Raw genomic sequence first — 20,561 nt, 5'->3', positions numbered from 1 at the left:
AGCTTTGAAAAATATTTTCATTCAGTATTTTAGGTCAAGCTTGTCCTTTATCTTGTTTTCCTTCATAGTAAACTTTCAACTATTTTAAAGATGCAGTCCTGAGCATACTGCATAATGAAAATTGTAGAATTTGCATACAAATACTAAAAAAGTTGCTGATCTATCAGGATAGATATAAATAAACATTTTCCTAGCCATTTGATTTTCTTAGTACCCATTTAAGTAAAAGCTGATGAAGATTTAAGAATTCTTTGCTGTTAAGTGAATTAAATGTCAACAGAACTACCTCAGCAGGAGGCTATTTTGCTGTATTCACCATCTCTCTACTTGTCTCACTACCAGCTCTACCACTGGTAAAATTCAGAACTCTCTCAAGACTTTATATATAATCAGTGGGATGTTTAGCTTTCACTCTAAATTTAGTTAGTAAGAGTCTAATCATAATGAAATTACTAAACAAAAGATGAAGAACTCCAAAAATACAACAGATGAAGAAGACATCAAGATAAAAGACTGGCATGACTAGTTCATCAACTTAGAACTGAAACATAATACTGCTGCCACTTTCATGTGGACCCAGATACTGAAATTACCTGAAGGCAATAAGGAATAAAGGAAGCAACAACAACCACCTCGGTAACAGGGCATATCAACTTCACGTAATAGTAATTTAGGTAATCAAGCAAGGAATCGTAAATGTTGTGCACAAGCCGAAAATGCCAAGAAACGGTATGTTACTTCTAAAAGATACTGGCACTAACAAGTAGTCTTGTTTAAGTAAAACAAACAAATGTCCTTTCATCTTTTGAAAAAAATAGGAATTTAAGCAAGAGAAATGAAGTGACATCCAAAATTATGACAAGAACAAAGCAAATAATAGGAGATATCTGAGGCAAGGAACAATTTATGAAGACAAAATTATTATCCCTTTCAAAGACCGGAGGCCTATGAGGCCCTGCACTACAGAACATAACTACTAACACCTGAAATTAAAAAAAAAAAAAAAAAAAAAAAAAAAAAAAGCTACGTTTGAACCTGACAATAACACTACTAAGCTTGGTGAGCTATTCTATGCCTTCTATTGAAAAGAGTTTACATGTTAAGATTGTTGAACAGAGTTTGTGAGTATAATGTACATGAACTCCTTGTGAAAAATTGGCATGTAAATTTGGAATTGGTACTAAGTCCTGGACATTGGAAATAAAATGAAGAGTTAAACATCATCCGGATATAAAGATAGTACTTGCTAACTTACAGCAGAACACCGTTATAGTTATAATGGCTAAATACATCTTACAGAATTCTCAGATAATTAGTTTTATGACATCAAATTCAGCTAAGTGCTAGAAAAAGAACATAGGTTAGTGCTAGAAAAATGAAACAGGAAAATGTTCAATAAAGTGCTTTAAAAATCAGAAATGTAAAATAAGTCAAGGTTTACAGAACACTTACTAAGCTTCTAGCACTGGTAAAAAAAAAGAGCTTTAAGTTACAACTGTATTGGTCAGTGCAATTTAAATTAGGAACTTGGTGAATCAATATCTGTACCTTTTTAAATTCTTAGAATCTGACTTTTTACTTAATGACAGAGACAGCTCCATGGGAGGTAAAAGCACTGACACATGAACAAGTTAAAGACAGGGGAATTAGAGAAACAAAATAACTTACCTGAAGTCATGTAGTGGAGTAAAAACAGGAAAGTATGTATTGACTTATATAGCAGATTAGTAATTAGAATTTAAGACCACCTTAATGATTACCTTCATTATTTAGTTGTTTATATTTATGTTTATATTTATATCCCCTAACTAGTAGCTTTCAGACATTCAGAATCTGAGTTCACACTCTGAAAACTGCGAGACAAGATGGCACAAGCTGAGGAACAATTAAAGTGTTACTTTTAAATAATTTAATGAAAACAGGTCTTTAGAAAGGGTGGTGTGTATAAACCTGGCTAAGGTATAAAACTAATTTATCAGGAATGGTGTTTTTTCTGTGCAGTATTTCTTCTTTCTGTTGCTCCATTGGGAAGCTTCATAAATTTAATACTGGAAGGCAGTAATGAAAAGCTAATTTTTTCTAAACATAGTGTTTTACGAAGATTATTTATTACATTACCAGCCCTACTTCTGCATAACAAGGTTGACAGATAGAATCATGTCACTTTATGATCTCAGTATGGTGTTACATTCCAAATACAAAACAGATTGGTAATCAAATTCAAACCATCATTTTTTCTGCTATCCCAATTAAGATACAAAGGGATCTTTGAAGAAAATTTATTCTTTAAGTCCTACGCCGGTCTCTTTTAACTAGCAGTGGTCAAAGCTGAACACGGCTCAATATGCCACAAAATATGGAAAAGCTTCCTGTCTGCAATTGTAAATTTCACAGATTCCATCCTAACAACTTCTTTGAAAAGTGGTAAATAAGGAAGAGTAGTAGAAATTAGCCAAGGTGCTCTTTACCTTCCCTGTAGGTAAAGAGAGTTTCTCCTTGTGAACTCTGATGAACGTTTACTAATTTGTGAGCAGGGAGGAGCAAGGATGAGAATTCCTTCAAAGACAGCAATAGCAGCAAATAATAGTAATTCTGGCAGTACTGAATTAATGGTAACTTTCTAAGAAGCTGATAAAGACCTTAAATTCAAGAAGTAAAGAAAAACAGGAAAAAAGCATTATGTAAAGTTCAGTAAGTTCAGTGGAAGTGTGTGACAGGTATGATGGAAAATGGTAAAAAACATTAAAACATTTGCCATCTTTTCTAAACAAAATGCTCAAGATGAAGAGGTTACAGGAAGAGGTCAAATATCTCAAAGGTTTGCGTAAATGAAGAAAAACAAAAGCTTTTCGCATTGAGAGGGATCATGCTTCTAAAAAAACAGAACGCATTTGAGCAGTGGAAATTGTGTGGTATGGAGTATTATGTGGTATTTTATAGCACATTCACTGAATCTGGGAGCCGAATTAGAATTTTGAAAACCACAGGCACTCATTTCACTGTCCAAATCAAAAGTGGTGGAACTTTCTAAACACCAAAAATCTGTAACAGACTCTGCTTCTAATTTGAGACTTAAGAGAATGGTCCAGTGCAAATATCTGCAATTACAGATTCACTGTAGGAAATATATACCCTCAAAATAAAAATTAAAAGAATTAACTCACCACTTGTCCATTCTGAGGATTTTTATGAGCATATGGGGGTCCACGGATATGATTCCACATCTGACCAGATGTCATAGCAAATACAACACACTAGAAAAATAGAAAAACAATAATATAATTGTTTTTTAACCCAGATGAACTGAATAAAAAAACACTCTGCCAGTGATGTTTGGTTTAGGTACATATTTGTTTACCTAGCCAGATACAGTATCTACTTCTATTTGATGTTTAGGATAGGGTTTTCAGATGTGCTGCTCTCATAAAATTCTTAATGACTTCTGTTAGAAAATGAGTCAGCTCAAGACAGAAATTTTCAAACTCTTTCTTCAAATAATCCTCTCTTTATGTGCACTTGGAATTGCCACATTTACAAATCCGCATGGCAGAAAACACTCATGATAGTAGAAAGCACTCACTACAAATGTTCTGAAAACTGTCATTTGAGATTTCTGCAACCTTTCATGATGTTATTTCTGCCTCTAATATGAATGTTTAGCTTAGCTGTTTACATTCAGGTATATGAAACTATTTAAAAAACACCGGAAAAAAAATCCAACTATTCAAATGCCTGTCTCATTTATGAAATGCTTACTTTGTGTCCTGTATGACTGTGATCCATTTTAGCAATGACAAAGGACAATGGCTGAGTTGATAGATAAGTGATATTCTCTATGGAAAGGTGTGGAGTTAGGATAAGAATCTATGAAAACTGGAAAAAATGGACATTACTTCTTGCAGAAGGTCATACTACAGAATCTAAATGGCGAAAATCAGTTACAGCAGTAGTCGTGGCTATCTTAAAGAGGAAATTAAAATATCTTTTAATAGACAAATGAGAAAAACAGTAAAGCTGAACTTGGATCATCTAAATGTCTTCTGATTTAATAGTGCAAATAATCCTTAAAAGATTCTGATATAAACGAGGTACAGCTTCTATATATATGCTTATTTTTACTGTAAAAGTATATTCCCACTAGCAAAAGTACAGCCATAGCAATTTAAGCAGATGGTTCACGAGTGTGTAATTTTTTTATTATTATTATTTTTAACCAGGATGATTAGCTAAACCAGAGATTACTAACTTCTCTTTACTAAAGAAAAGTAGTGAGGAGTTCTTCAGCTTTTATTTAAAGAACATTTAATAATGTATTTGTAATAAATTTAAGCTAGTGTAGCTCTCTGTAGCACAGTAAATCCCAAATGGTCACCTCTAGCAATATACTTTGAACCATCTTTGTAAGTCGTTAGGACTGAATCTTGATAGACTTTATATAAACTTGTCTGGCTTTTCTAGAGTTTTAACCTGATTAGCTGAAACAGCCATTTTTTCAAAGACCAGATGTCTATGCTTAGTTTACATTACTTTTGCTCATCTCTGTAGGGCATAACCATTTTATCCCTCTCCATTCCATTTAGGATGAATTGGTTATGATCAGCATAGTGATGCAGTGTAACCAGAGATATCAAAAGCAGTAACACAAGATACACTCTACCAGTATGGAATGATGAAGACAGGGGCACATGATGACACTAGAGATCACAAGTCCGTAAATATTGTACCAATGCCGAATTAAAGAAACAAAGGAACAAAGGCAAGGGAGATGGTTAAAACCAGTTTTAGGGGTAACAAATAAAACAGATAAACACCAATTTATCAAATTTTTACGTGAGGTGTAGTTGCTGGTCAATGAAAAAAGGACAATGTGTAAAAGTATCCCCAAGTGAGCTCTAGGGCGAGGAGGAAAAAAAAATCCTACTTCCAGCAAAGAATGTGAAACACTGAGAACTCACCATAGCAGCACACCCTTTCTCCAGATCAAAGCCAAGGATCTCAAGATCCATAGAGAATCAGTGGAAGAATAACCATAACATTCAGAAAGAGGGAAGAATTATAGTTTGTGCATAATTTTGTGTTGTTACTGTTGACATTTTTTGCCCTTGTAACAGAAAGAAACTTAAAAAAAAAAAAAAAAAAAAAATCCGCCCTGTAATAATGATGTCTGATTTAACAATAATACTTTAATTATACTGTTAAGATTTCAATTACACTAAGAGCAGATTCTTGGCTCTAAATATAAAGTGTGTTTCATTTTGTCCATAACAGGATTTGGAGTATAACAGTATTGTAATTAATATGGCAGATGAAAGCATATCGGTAACGATTATTAGCAAATGGGTTATGTTTTAATTAATAATATGCAATGAAGTGAAGAGAGTATGTGCTTCCATTACTGAAAAAAAAGGAGACTGTTATTTCTGTATCTTGCAGATTATTTTAGCTGAGAAATTTACACTGCAATTTTGGTGAAGAATCACAGAGCTGATAGCTTATGTGAAGATAGCAAAAGTGTAGAAACTGAGATGAAGGTAATAAAGATAAGGTGAAAGATGTGAAAGGGGAAAAGTCAGAGAGCTGAAATGTAAAATATCAAAAGAGAAGAGGTGCATGTAGTGCACAAATATGGGTGGCTCTGAAAGTTAGTCTTCTATTAGATTTGTGATTTTCCTCATTCTTAAATTTATATATTTAATTTATGCTCAATAGAACCACGTCTGTTTCCATATGTAAAGATAAAAACAGCAACTTCAGTTTACATTAGTGATGCGCTTTTAACTGGTAATTCTTTCAAATTGCTTAAGTTCTCTAATGCTGGCAAGTATGGATACATGACCTCACAACATGCTAATATCTAACAAAAAAAGACAGGAGACAGTAGTAGGAAGAAACTCTTAATCTATTTTAATTACCCCAAGAATATAGCATTTCCATCTTATCCCTTACGGAAGCATTTGGTGCGCTACAGGTAGTAGTTGACATTCAAGCTCCATTCCATGTTCTCTTATTACTATCAACGAGGTATTGATCTGTTATATTCATTATTGTAATCCACAGACTTTTAATGTTTGTAAAATATACTTGAAATATACCTCATTATTTGTAGAATTGACACACGTATCATAGACACACTGATACCCAATGCTTACCATTCCAAACCCCTTAGTCTCCATGTGATCCCATGCTTTGGAATCCAAAATTTCCAAAACACCTGGTTGTTTCATTGCTATGAATCAATGTTCCTCAGGATAAAACTTCTACAAATTCATTTTGACAAATGAGCAACTTGCAACATGTAATTAATGACTTCATATTTACCTTAAGGTTTTATATGGTATTGGTTATAGTGTTTTTATTTATATGGTTATTTATTTTATATTTATTTTATTTATATGGTATTGATTACAATCGATTCATATGCAGAGAAGTTATTGTTTTCAGTTTTATTGGACCTTGTCAAAGTACAAAGGATGAAAAGTAGAGAAAGAAGATTCGAGTGAGGCACTTTTCTGTGAGCACTTAAAAGGATTTATTATTTTTTTTCACTTACCCAGGCAAAGCAGAGTCTCTGCTTTAGCAGTTCTACAGAGAACCACTCACCCCTTACCAAAGACAGTCCTCTCACATACTCACAACCCCTTCCTTTCATCCTCCTGACTAGGAAGAATAGGAACAGCTCCTAGGCAGCTCCCTCGGAATCTGAAAACAGACTTTGCCCTCCCAGATTCCATAGTTACACAGGCAATATTGATATACTGAAAAACTGAAAATTACAGGCAGAAAAGCATGTTGGCAACCTAGCAAAGAAACCATTTTAAGAAGCCCCATGTTGTCCACATTCTAGCCATTTGAAGAAATATTTCCTCAGCTCTAGAGAAACTATTGTCTGAAATGTAACAATTGCTTATGTAAAATGTTAGAAATTTGCTCAGCCTTACACTACTTGACCTTTTATTCTCTGCTTAAGAAATGAAGAGTCTTGACAAGAATCTGAATTGCTTCTCTTTATCAGTATAAAAGGACGGGAGTCTGCAAGTATCTTAGGACTGAAGTCCTTCCTCATCTTTGTATTAGTATGTGAGAGGGAAAAATATCCATAGATGAACAGTAGGATTTAAATTAGAGTCTAAAACAATCTAGGGGATAAATTTTGGGTGTGATCTCAAAAGATGTCTTTTGAGTACTAGGTACAGTGACTCAACCACCACAGCTTGCCTTTCTAGAAGTCTTCTGGGTAATGCTGCAAGTAAAAATGCCTAAAGCATAAGATACCACCAGAGTCTGCAGTGCTTCCATGAGGGGATGAAACAGCTTATCACACTGCTATTGCTCGATTTCATACTGAGGACAAAACTAATTCAACAGTTTTGTGTTAACTGGCATTGGAATGTATGACAGTTCTCTTGATTCTGTGCCTATTCAAAACTATTAGACGGGTTATTAAAAATGGCATTCCAAAATATTTTCCTAAAATATGGCTGAAAATATTATTTATAAGGTTTTGTTTTGTTTTGTTTTTGTTTTTCAGTTGATGTTCATACCAAATTAAAATCCAGTCTTCTGGGATCCTTTTTCCTCCTAGTAAAAACATGAAAGGCATTTTATGCAGAGTTTTTTTTCTAATTTTTAGGAACAGAGAGGCACTGTCCATTTTTTTTTTTTTTTTAAATAAAAAAATAGGTATACAACCTTTGGGAGTATAAAAGCTCTTCAAAACAACAAACCAAAGAATTTAAAACAATGAAAACAAAAAAATAGCCCTGTCTATTTGCAATGATATGGAATCCTTGGTTTTCAATTACTGAATTTCAGGAGATCTATGATTAAATTGAAATGTAAAATGTTATTTTCCATAAGGTTAATGAATGCTGGCCATCTAGCAGAATGAAGCATGAAGAGAAAAAAACAATTTTGATTATACACAAAGTTAGAGTACACTCATGCCTTCAACTACAGCCCCAGGGTACACAGCACATGGCCTCTTTAAAATGGTGCTAACAAAAATCTCTGACACATTTAGTATAAAGTGGTTTGATACCTGCATTAAAAGGCAGTCACTATCGGTGATAAAGGTTACTTTTTCTTTTGGGTCATTTATCATCATCTTTTGAAATAATTTCTCTACTACCTTTCCTAGAGAGAATTACAGAGGCTTTGTTTTTCTTTCAGTTAAACTAAAATGATGTAGGAAAAGAGACGTGAAACCAAAAAAAAAGTTTTAACATCACCTAATTCAGTCCTAGAAATTTGACTGTATTACTTTTACTGCATTTCGGCCAAAGCAACTATAAAATGAGATTATTTACCTTTTTACTATAAGTAATTAAACTGGAATATTGTATTATAAGCCTAAATTCTGTGGTATTATTCAGAAGCATAAATCCAAATGACACTGTTAGAAAAGTGGCAGTAGAGGACAGCTTCATATAGCTATAGGACAATTAATGTTGCAACGGACCTCCATTGGTCATCTTATATCTGTTACAGTTTAGATCATTGTCCAGTTGACTTCTGAGTATGTCAGGATACCAGTCCTGACCCCCGAACTCAGCCCAGGTTTTCAATTGGTCTTCTCCCAGAAAGCCCTGAATTGGACATAAAAACACACATACACATGCACTGCAGGAATAACAGGTGGCCAACACTACATAGAATCAGTTCTCATTTTGTACACTTTGGACCTGTGTAAGTCTGAATAGTAAAAGGAATACTACAAACCACTTATCTGTTTTTTGTTAGAAATCACAGATGCCAGAAGACATCCACCCCTTTTTACTCTCTGGTTCCTCTCCCTATTCTCAGCTCACACTTTTCAAGGATTCAAAACCCAACACTTCACTTTCAATATAATAAAACTTTTTCATTGGAAAATACTAATATTCTACACAAAGATATGGAACTAAATTTGACAGCCTTACTTTGAAGGCTTCTCCCAGCTCTCTAAATTGAAAGAAAACATTCTACTTGAAATCTAGTCCTTCAGGTAGTTTATTTGAAATCTTGGACTTCATTCCTTGACTTTTGAACAACTGGTACTAGGTAACTTCATCCCTGAATTGATGTAATAAATGCTGCCAGTGAGCCATCAGCTCTAAGTGTCACAAGAAGGTAAGTATCTCCTTGCCTTGTTGAATCAGAGCAAAACTGACCACCAATATGACATGACTTTGAAAAAGCAAAAACAATTTTGTTTTGTATCAGTAACCTGCTTCTAGCAGAGCTAAAATGCAAATGCCACTGGCACAAGTAAACTCATATTCCATCTACAATCCTGGCCATATGCGTTCAAGAAACATTAATTCAGATAGAAGCAAGTTGAGAAAAAGTATTTAAAATGATTGAGTGAACAAATAACCCATTTACATTGAAAGAGAAGAAAAGCTTGACTTATCTTGTACAGAATAAATGAACAAATTTTTTAAAAGTACTGTTCTCATTTCTAGCATAGAAGGAAGGAATTCTATTAAGCTGTAAAATGTTGGACTGACTTTATGCTACTCTAATGCTGATAACCAGGCTCCTGAATCATGGTTCAGGAGCATGTCCCCCAAAATTAAGTCTTAATGCTACTTCTCAGATTTAATTCTTCTGTCAGTCACAATGACAGCACAAATTAATTTAATGAGTGCTTGTTGATAAACCTTAACTGTCATCTGTCATACTTACATGCTATCTAAAACTAAGATAGCTGACTATGCAGCACAGACAGTGTTTCTCCATGAGTCTTCTCAGATGTTTGAAGACTATGGTAAAAACAAACATACTGAAATACACTGTTAAGCACATTTGAACTTAATTCATCATTTATGCCCTTTGGTTTTTAATTTACTATGCAAGTAACAAAGACACAAACGCTAAGATAGGGAACTAACGCAAAGCATATTAGTATGGAAAATCTGCATACCAGAGCTGCCATGGCCCAGCCAGTTTTGTTGTAGATGAATTCTAAATTATTTCTTCTCAGATATAACAAGCCACCAACAAGAGATACCAGAAGAGCCAATGCGATTGTACCAGAATAGTTAGGAGGCCTGAACACTCTAATCTGGAAAAGATAAATGCAAATACAGATCAGAAATAAATACATACCTACAGATCAATTTCCATATAAACAAACAAGGAGCATAAGGAGCATCTGAAATCTGGTTTTGACACAGACTAATCACTGAATGTATCCATAAATAAGAAAAACATAGTACTTGCTTTAATAAATAGATTGCATAAAAAAGCTTTAGGGACCATTTAAACTGATAATACGCTACTGATCTGAAAATTTCAATGCAGAATATTCCATTATCTCTTCTTTAAGAAAATTAAACTGTTCAACTCAAAAAAAATATATGTATTTTCAACAGATATGCATGTTGTTTCTGAATTAGGAGCAACTACTTTTGGGTCCATTTGTTTTGTATGTAGTATTGCAAGCATGTATTACTCATTCAAAACTAATTATCACAATAACACTACTTCTTTTTATCTAGAAAAAACTACACATAATTTAACAAAGCAAGAATAAAATATAATCTGCAAACTGTAGAAGTTACCACAACTATCATGAATATTTATTTTGGTTTTGTTTCTTTAAAAATATGCATTCAAGAGCCTATGTTTTAATGGAAAAACAGGCATTAAGGAGGGACTGCGTTTATCATCTGCCTGTCTCAGACTACAAAGGTACATTTGGCTCTAACTTTTAAAATTGTCGGAAGACTTACATGAACATCTGTTCTGTCAGCTATCCATTTAGCTAGCTGTTCAGCTGCAAATCCGATTCTCTGCAGGTCAAATGTGTCAGCTCTCTTGGGCTTACCTTTTGGTGGAAAATGCATGAAAGTCGGAGCAGAGTTCATATTCAGCTACAAAACCAGGAAAAATAGCAAAAAAATTACTAACCCCATACTTTAAGGTGTTTACCTGTTATGTATCAGACAACATAACCATATTCAATATGAAAAATATTATTTGCTTTCCTGCATAATGTGTTACTCTTTTTTATACATCTTCATGTACAGTCCTAGAAAAAGAGTGCTCGAAGTATTCCTTGCTACTTTCTTCTGGTAGATTCTTTCGGATGTTTAATTATTCAGAATATTTCACCTGCAAGCTTTTCTGACTATCTTATGATTTATATTTCCCACATACTGTAAGAATTTCACAATAATTAGTAAAAACAGACAGCCCACCTCCCTCCAATCTATTAAAGCATATTAGGCTGAAATTCAGGGGAAAATAAAAGCTTATAGCTTGACATTGTTTCTCTTGCTTAACTCTCACCAGTACAAAGTTACCTAGACTAACCTATTCGTCTTCACTGGTTTCAAGACAGACTACTCCACCAGTGCTTAGTCCTTTTTGAATCCCAGAAAACCTAGATAACTTGCTTCGATGACATAACTTGCTCTGGGAATCGGGTGAATATTATTCCACATATTGATGCCAGTGGAACTATTCACACTGTATCAATTTGTTTAAATATAATTCAGTTGATTTGAAATCTTTCATATTTAAAAGAAATAAAAAGTGAGAGTATGCCTCTTTGTAAGTCCTCTCAGCTATATTTTGTACAGGATAAAAAAAAAAAAAAACATAGATGATAAACAGATTTATATTTGCCACTTTGTTTAAATTTTGACTTCAGCTTTGCTATAGGTGCTATAGGTATATATTGCTATAGGTATATAATTATCCTATATAAGATTCCTCCATATTCAGTCCATCTCAGAAAAGATGTAATAAACCACTTGAAAAACATGAAAATTAACTTAAACAAAATCAGGGAAAATATTTAAATATGATGCAATATGGAGATCTTTGAGCAGCAAACACAGAGTAAGCTTGTTTGTTTCATTCCTGAAAAATGAGTTTTATCACATTACCAAAACATATTATCTAATCAAGTACAGAACTGAAGTTATCATTAGAGATTACCAACTATTAAAATATTTTCCAACTAAGCAAAAAACAGCTCACTTCCTTAGTGAACCTATTTGTAAATAAAAGTATTCTGAGAAAGGCTAAGAGAAAAGTTGTAAAATAGTTTAACAATATTTTGTAAGATTCAGAAACCTCAGATGCAGAAGCCTTCTGACACTGTATGGAGATTAAGGGCAGTTGGTCTACAGCTGCTTTATCATTTCTCTATGAACATTATAAAGGCTGGAAAACCAGTCTTTTTTTAATTTTTTTAAATTTCTTTTTCCTCTGGCATCAGTATTACATTACTGGTTTGCACATGTAAGGACAAGGTCAGAACTACTCCAAAAATCCACTTTAACATAATCATCAGTCATTCAGGTCCCTTATGCTTATCACAGTATTTCTCACAGACAGCCAAAAAACTTTCACATTTTATTTAATTTGGTATAATTTTTACATGACTTTAAATGTGCATCATCTGAAAAACTGAACCTGTGCCCTTTTACACAAGTAATAAATTGGACTGTACTACTCTAATATGTATTGATGGCTTAAGGCAAGATCAAACAATGTATTTTATACTAGTGTGACCATAAAGGATAATGTAAGATAAATTTTTAAAGGTTTAAAGTTTTAAAATCAAAATCTCAGCCACTAATAAACATATTTTTACACAACATATTCTAAGATGCCTGATGGAAGCCAAAATATTTACAAGACACGGTAAACTACCAAAATATTAAATTTTTGGAAATTAAATATTTAAAATTTTCAGAGAAAATGTCTAGCACATATTTCACCAAAAGGCGATTAAAAATATAGAGAACTTCAAAACTTGTTACTCTTCTTAATCTCTATTTTTAGCTTCAATCAGTAGATAAATATCTAAGAGAAAAAAGCATGGTTTTCTTTAGCATGAATTTTCCAGGGATGCTTTTTGTCTTGACTATTCAATTTAAGACTATTTTCCAGTAATTGATTCCTCACTCCTCATAGCCAGCATATAAAATCTAAAATCTACAAGTCTCCTCTCTTAACCCTGAAGAACTTCCAGACTAGTACTAAGAGTACTAAAGCTGAAGAATATTTTCTTCAACCTAGTCATCTAAATGGCTTTTAACTAAGACCGTTTTTCCTAAAGATAAAGGAAATCTTTAAATGCAGATGTTATTTACACTGCATTTTGTTCCAGAAAACAACACTAATAACCGGTTGATGAAATTTTACATACATATAAGATCCTCTATAAAGCAATACCATGAACTACGTTTAGCAAATCCTGGAAGTGGCTACTTGTACAATTCTTCCTTGTTAATGTTATAGAAATTCCAGCATCTAGTATTTGTAACCAGAAAATTTATTTATGAAATGCATATAGACATAGGTATCTACAGAGAGATCACTTTTCTGCTGTCATTTATCAAATAAACATGTACTATAAAAAATTAAGAATGTTTTATAATACTCAGCATTTACCTGTTGAAAGACATCTGCCCCTTCATCATAATCCACTATTGTGAAAAACAGCTTGTTTGAAAAAGCAGATGAATAGCGCCATGAATTAGCCAGCACTTGATATTCTTCATTAGCTTGCCTAAAAGAAACAAGCATATATCCATGTGGCATTCACTGGCAACAAAGATGCCCTAGCCAACCGCAGTGGTTAGCTGAATTACACTTAAAATTTCACTCTCAACACCCATATTATCACTTAATAAACAAAGTTTCAGCTCATTATACAACTCTCTGCTCCACACTTGCATTCTCCAAAATTACAAATTTGTTAAGTCCATCTAAAAGCAGAGAGATCCCAGAAGATGTTAACAAGAGTAATCTCCTTCATAATCAAAAGCTTCAGAAAACACAAATAACACCCTCAGGAGGGGCCTCCTGAGGATCACCAAAATCTGCAAACAGATCTCTGCATGGAGATGCTTACATGGCCTTCAAGTATAGAAACAGGATTTAATTGTCAAAGACAAGTGCACATAGAGGATTCTGAAAGTAGTGGAAAAATCACAACGAACATGACTGTAGTACTCTGTATAAAAAAAACAGAGCCATAGAAAAAATCTTCCCACACTACGCCAAGAACTGCTAAACACTGGGGACGTGACAGTAACTAAGCTAACAGGAGGTTCGTAAGTAGCATAAAAAATGCTCAAGATTATTTCTATACAACAAGGTTTACAAGCAATACGCGATAATTTCCCACAACATACAGGGTTATATAATCTTTTTTATCATCATTAGAAAGCCATATTGCTACTACTTGTATTTGCAAGAAAGCTTCCTATTTGCTTGCCTTGTGGCTGTACATTCAGGGTTGTTTTGGTTTTGCTTTGATTGCTTAGTTTATTTTAAACCTTTCCATGTCTGCCCTGAGGAAAAAAAAAAAAAAAAAAAAAAAAAAAGAGGGAGGGGTCCTTACCAGGAGAGAATTAGAGAATTGCCCCAAATACACAAGCACAGAACCATAAAGCAAGCATAAAACAAGTTCCTCCACTGGACAAATCTGTATCAATGAATAATTCAATAAAAAGAAAAGGGGGAGGAAAGAAAGGATCCTTGTGATACTTTCAGCTTTACATAGGTTCCTTCACTAATTATTTCCCTATTACTAATTAATCATATCTGCTGTAGATTCCAAACCAACGCTCCACCATTTGGCCACTTATATTTGCATGTGGTTTGATGCTAAAGTAGCATAAATGTATTCTGCAGCTTTTCTTAAAACAGTATTGCTGTAGAAAATAATTTCCATGCATATGATGGTGCAGACTACTATTTATGTAAAAGCTGGGACTGCAAGAGAGAATCTCTGCACTGAACGCATACAAAAACATCGTATTTTAAGAGCAAAGTGGAGGAAGACAGAACTACAGGCGTGGTAAGACAATACCCCATTTCCTCATAACTTCGATCAGCCTTAGGCTTGAGATATATTACATACGACTCCAGCAGAGTTGTGTTGTATCTAGGAATATATTGTATACAAGAAAAATCTATCATGAAAAAAAAAAAAAGTTAAATAAAATTTGATCATCTCTTCTCCCTGAAAAAAAATCTTATGAAGCACAGCAAAACTCAACTTTCACTCTTATTACTTGATTGAGTAAAACTTGCTCCTTTTTCATTTATTCAACAGGCAAAATTTGGAATTATAAAAAATGGATTATGCACTGGATATTTTTTTTCTAGAATCAAATATTAACATTAAGCAGACTAACATATTCACTGTCATCCTGAAGAGGGCAGTCAGACAACATCAAAGGAATGCTATAAAATCTTAAGTAATATCTGTAGGACACTCTTCTGTTAAACCTGCTATATTAAAGTTGGACCATTTTCATTATAAAAACAAGATAAAATCACTTCATCTTGAAGCTAGCATTCTTCTTAGTCTACCTTTCATTTGCAATGAAACAGTATTTCTGGGAAATTCAGATACTCCAGTGATGCCCCCACTATTTGACAAAACCCTCTTGTTCCCTTTGATCTCCATGCATTTCTTCATCTTTAAATTATGCTATTTTGATTTAATATAATAGGAAGGACACAGGTTTCAGAAAGTAACATTTTTCCAAACGTCCTCTTGAATCTTCTCTAACAGTACAATTTTATCTTCTCATTGAACGTTCCAAAGCATTCTGCAATACACCCTCATAGCAGCTCTTGGAGGGTGTGGAGGAGGGAGACTGCAACAAGGAGGGGCAGGAATGCAAAGTTACAGGATTACTACTGAAGAACATCCTACAATTATTGTGTTAAATAAAAAAACTGATGTTCTACATCCACTAAATAAGTTCCAACGGATACGCTGATGATGCAAAAAAAAAACTGCATTAAATTTTTTTTTGAAGTGCTGGTTACTTGTCTTTAGATGTAATAGTCATAAACAGTTTAAGCACTTGGCTGGAAAAAAAAAATCTGCCTCCAGTCAACATCAGTTATATCAGTTCCATCACTAGTTATCTACTTGTCTATCCCTACCATTAGTTAACATCAACTCTATCACAGTTTGTTTACATGAAGTAATGTTAATTATATAATCCATTGTAACAATTATATACAATACTATAAAGACATAGGGCAGAACCACACTTGCTATGAACTCATCAAATTAACGTTAGCACTGTTCTTGTTAGTTTGACATGATTTTTTGATAGAAAAGATTTTAATGATATTGCTGCCACAGACACCTCTTAATTTTGTCATAACATGCAGCAACATAGGAACCAGCACCACCAACAGTAATAATAATCAACTTCTAGAAAATAATGACCAGATCAAAGTATCATGCTACAACTAGAGCTTCCTAGAATGCTCAGCCCACTGAAAAGTAAGCTGCTAGGCAAATGGTCTATAAAATGTCACACATTACACAAGAACGCTCGTTAAATATTAAAAGTTTTATTTAAAAAGATTAATTACATAGGTGTCTATGGCAGATAATCACATTTGTATAGCTTGAGCTATATAAAATTTGATTAATTTTATTCTATTAGTCTGACGTTATATTAGGGAAAACGCGAACTGAATATTGTAAAAGGGATAAAACAGACTGTGGAATTATTTGTCAAAGAAAGCAGAAAAAAACATCAATTTTTGGCATGCTATGGACTGCAAAAACATTTACAAATATACAATTGGCAAAGAATGCACTACCAGGTGATCTACCAGTTCTTAACCCATCTGCTTAAGTAGAACCGTGATCAATGCTGCAATTTACATCCAGAACAACTTGTTTTTCATTTGGAATGTCTTCCCTAAAAGATGAGACAAAGTGGCTAAATGCGTATTTTAACTACTATTCAGTATCAAGATGATAAATCCAAACTGCTTATTTGCTTTTGTTTTTAGCATGACTCGATGTCATGGTGAAAAGAATGAAAGAACCTAACAAATGCATCCAGAATATACTCCAAGCACTAGAAAATAAGATAGAATGGACAATAGTTGAATACTACACTATTTATGCAATCTAAATATTGATAACAGAAAGCAAGCTAAAAACCATGCTATTCTATTTACAGCATCCCAATAGGTCCAATTCCAATTTATTCTGGAGATAAAAGGCCACTGTAAGACCATATTTTGTAGAAAGAGAATAAGGAGCTTCTCATGGTCCACACAAATAACTACTATTCTGGAAAACAAGATTCATCCATACTTCTGTCGAGATACTAAAATGCACTGGAAAAAAAAAAAAATGCAGAACTTTCAGTGGCTCCTTCCATACTGCATGTTCCTTTTTTGAACAAAAGTTCAAAAGATAATTCCCTCTCAGTACAGTTAAGAGACATAGCAATGATTTTCTCACTACCTGATCAACCAGCAAAAAGCTGAAAGGTAGAAGGAGGATCCTGTCTTCTTATTTCTCATGACAACTCCTTGACTGTCAGAATTTTATTTTTTGCTTTTGACCTACTCTTTTATCAACTACTTGAAAACAGTTTTCTCAGATATCCTCTTGAACAGGGAAACCAGTAGATTTCCTTTCTTTTCTAGATAAAAAACCTCCTCTTAGATATCTCTTACTGATGGGGTAGATGGTAATAAAAATTTGTGGAACTTATTATTTTGTATATTCTGTCATTCCTTTCTGCACACTGTGAGTCAACAGCAGAAGGTGGCTATACTTAAGGGCCTTTAAGGTACATGACATTAAGCTCAGAACTTAAAAACGCACAAACCGTATGTTGAATTATAGCTTACCTTTTTTACAATCCTAAAACAAATACAAAAGAAATAGTTAATAAGGAATTGACTTGGAGCTCATGCTGCAGCATGATTTCTACAGTACCTACACCTACATCTTAGTCCAAAAGACACCGTTAATCCTTTCTGACAGAGTTCAGCCTCGTCACTCAAAATGCAAAGAAGTCTTTAGAAAACATATGTCACACCTGCAAAACTGAGCTGGTTCCCTCATAACCAACATATATACAGTACACACTTTTTTGTATTTATACAAAATTATGATATAATTTTATAAACTTATTAATCTTTACACACACATATTTACAGATGCATATACAACTTCATCTAATGGGAGTGCTCCTTTCAATACAAGCTTTTAAAAATACAACAGTCTAGTCAACACGGGGTGAAAAAAAAATACTGGTTACACAAGCTTCTCTCCATTCCTAGTCTTTTTTTGGCTGTTTCTTCATAAACACAGCCTTTGGAAAACTGTTAGTGAAAATATTTCATTAAGATGAATACCAAACCAATCCATGTCTGAGAGTTAACAAATTGGTTGTTGCCTTTTCAGAATCACCTGTAAATTAATCTGATTCATTATGGGCATAGAATAAATCAGAATTGAATACATAAAATTTTTAATTTTTAAAAGTATTTATTTAAAATATTGAAAAGAGATGACATAAAAGAATTTGAAGCAAATCAAGCAAAATTATGTAAAGAGAAATCATTAAATACAACAATATGACATGTATTAGGAACAAAAACATAAAGCACTGGATGAATAGATAAGTTACATAAAAATTGTCAAATTAATCAAGAATCATTGATTTATTTATTTATTTTCAATTGACCCTTTTCAAGCTGATGTGTAACATTATCTATTTATTTCCTACAACAATAAAAAATGCTTCTCATTCCACTGGGAAAAAAAGATCTTCAGTATTTTTTGCTTGAGAACATCTACAAAGTATGAAATACGCTTAGATTTTAATGGAAAAGATCAGCTACTAACTGAAAGGTTAATTTTTACACACAATAATTTCATCTAAACTTCTGAAGTCACAAGGATTTCTTGGCATGCAGCATTTTAAGAGTAAATTCATATTATTTCCACATGCTTTCACAAACCTTTAACTTCTAAGTGATTTATGTGACTGATGTGACAATGTCATACTTGCTGCACACAGAAAAATCTTGGATTTTCTGAGAGAAATGGGGTCATTTCTCCACATATAGGTTCTTACTATATGTAAGGGTATACTTTTGAAAAAGTTATTACATAGCATAATCCCAAATGTTTTAAGATTTGGCTACGATCACTTAACCAAGTTTTAACCAAAATTTGGAACTTTTCTGGTGTTGGAAAGATGGGGAAATAGATCTTTCTTCACACCTTCTAGACAATGTCCAAGCAACAACACTCTTCAGCAATGGACAGACACAGTATTCCTTAGACTGGTACAAAACCTGACCACCAAACGGATTTTATATTCACTCTGAAAGAGCACCAAAGGTGATGCTAACTTCCTAGATGGAAGAAACTACCTCTGTATTGTTGGTAGCACAATAATTCAAAACACTTGCAAGAATGTACAACATTGTAAGTAGGGGATCAACCTGACATCAAGCATTCTAAATTTAGACAAATGCAAAATCAGATACACAAAAGATATAGTTTATTTTAACACAATAGGACACATTATCCCTTATGGCCTCAGATGAGCAAGTCTGCAATAGCCTGCTCTAATGACAATCAGCTTCCACTGCTCTTCTGCAGAAGAGGAGCACATCTCCCACCACTGCTCTCCAACCTGTTATTTCTCTCTCTCTCTCTTTTTTTTTTTTCCCCATATAATGCTGTGTTATCCATGCTTAGCATTTGAGGTAGCTCTATGCAACAGCAGCACACTACATTTCTCTTTTAAAAATACTGCTCCCCTATTCTTTACAAACTGGACGTTGAGATAAAACACCAAAATGTCAAATTTATCCACCAAAGAGAGAAGACATTTAGACCTTTTTTTTTGGGGGGGGGGAGGGGGGCTGGGGTGGGAGGTGGGGAGTGAACGTACTAATTCTTGAGACAGTTATTCAAAGACAAATATTTCAGTCTAGATACTACTTTTTATTTTAAATATAACATTGATTTTTGTATACAACTGTTTCAGAAATATTTTGATTAGCAACAGTTAACTTAAACCGTGGACAGAAGCATCCTCACAGAACATTACAGATTTAGTTAAAAATCTATTTTTCCTTTAGGCAAACTGGCTAGTGAATAGCTAACAATAAAGTAATGTATGCATTTCAGTTCCGTATATCTTTTCAGTGCTCCCATCCATTAATTTGAAAATGTCGATTTTCCTAATAATGGTTTTATGTGCAGTACGATCAACCTCATTAAATTTCTTTTATTTCACATGAAAGAGAGGATCTCAACTTCACATTAATTTAAATAATCCCAACTGAAAGCAGTATGTTGATTTTTTTCTTCCTGTTATGCTTAAAGATTTTTAGTTGTTTCTATACATAAATACCTAGCCTAGCATATTACAGGATGAAGCTTATAAGGTTAACTTCCTTAAACAATATACAGTTGTAAGCAAAATTAACTTCCTAAATAGTAATATTTATGTTGTTTTCAACATGCCATACAAAAAAATCTGTATATCACGTAGAGAATGAATTGGCTACCACCATTATAATGGCAGATATGCTGACTCCTTATGCTGAATTTAGTACAACTCCTGCAGATTTATCTACTTGGAAGGAAAATAAGAAGTGATTTTAAACAATAAGGTAAGCTTCCAACTCTTATTTCATTTCCTAAATTTAAACTCTGGCAATGCAAAGAAATAGTACCAACCAAGTGCAGGAAGTGGTAAAGCAGTATTTCTTTGACTTAGCAATGTTGGACAGCTTCTGTACCTAAGCTT

General features: G+C 33.5%; 1 protein-coding gene across 2 annotated transcripts in view; it reads right to left on the bottom strand.

Annotated features, from left to right (window-relative positions):
- TUSC3 (tumor suppressor candidate 3) overlaps positions 1-20,561 on the bottom strand; it is a 119,324-nt gene that overhangs the window by 49,672 nt on the left and 49,091 nt on the right. For both annotated transcript variants that reach the window (XM_035323982.1, XM_035323981.1), the window contains exons 3-6: positions 13,393-13,510; positions 10,716-10,856; positions 9,905-10,045; positions 3,165-3,254 (exon numbers count right to left, since the gene is read on the bottom strand). In XM_035323982.1, the coding sequence (XP_035179873.1) occupies positions 3,165-3,254; positions 9,905-10,045; positions 10,716-10,856; positions 13,393-13,510 (490 nt within the window). The remainder of the gene's footprint in view (positions 1-3,164; positions 3,255-9,904; positions 10,046-10,715; positions 10,857-13,392; positions 13,511-20,561) is intronic.

Source organism: Oxyura jamaicensis, chromosome 4 (genome assembly GCF_011077185.1).
Source record: "Oxyura jamaicensis isolate SHBP4307 breed ruddy duck chromosome 4, BPBGC_Ojam_1.0, whole genome shotgun sequence".
NCBI lineage: Eukaryota > Metazoa > Chordata > Aves > Anseriformes > Anatidae > Oxyura > Oxyura jamaicensis.
The sequence above is the reverse complement of the archived record's forward strand: the minus strand, read 5'-3'. Positions and strand labels throughout refer to the sequence as shown.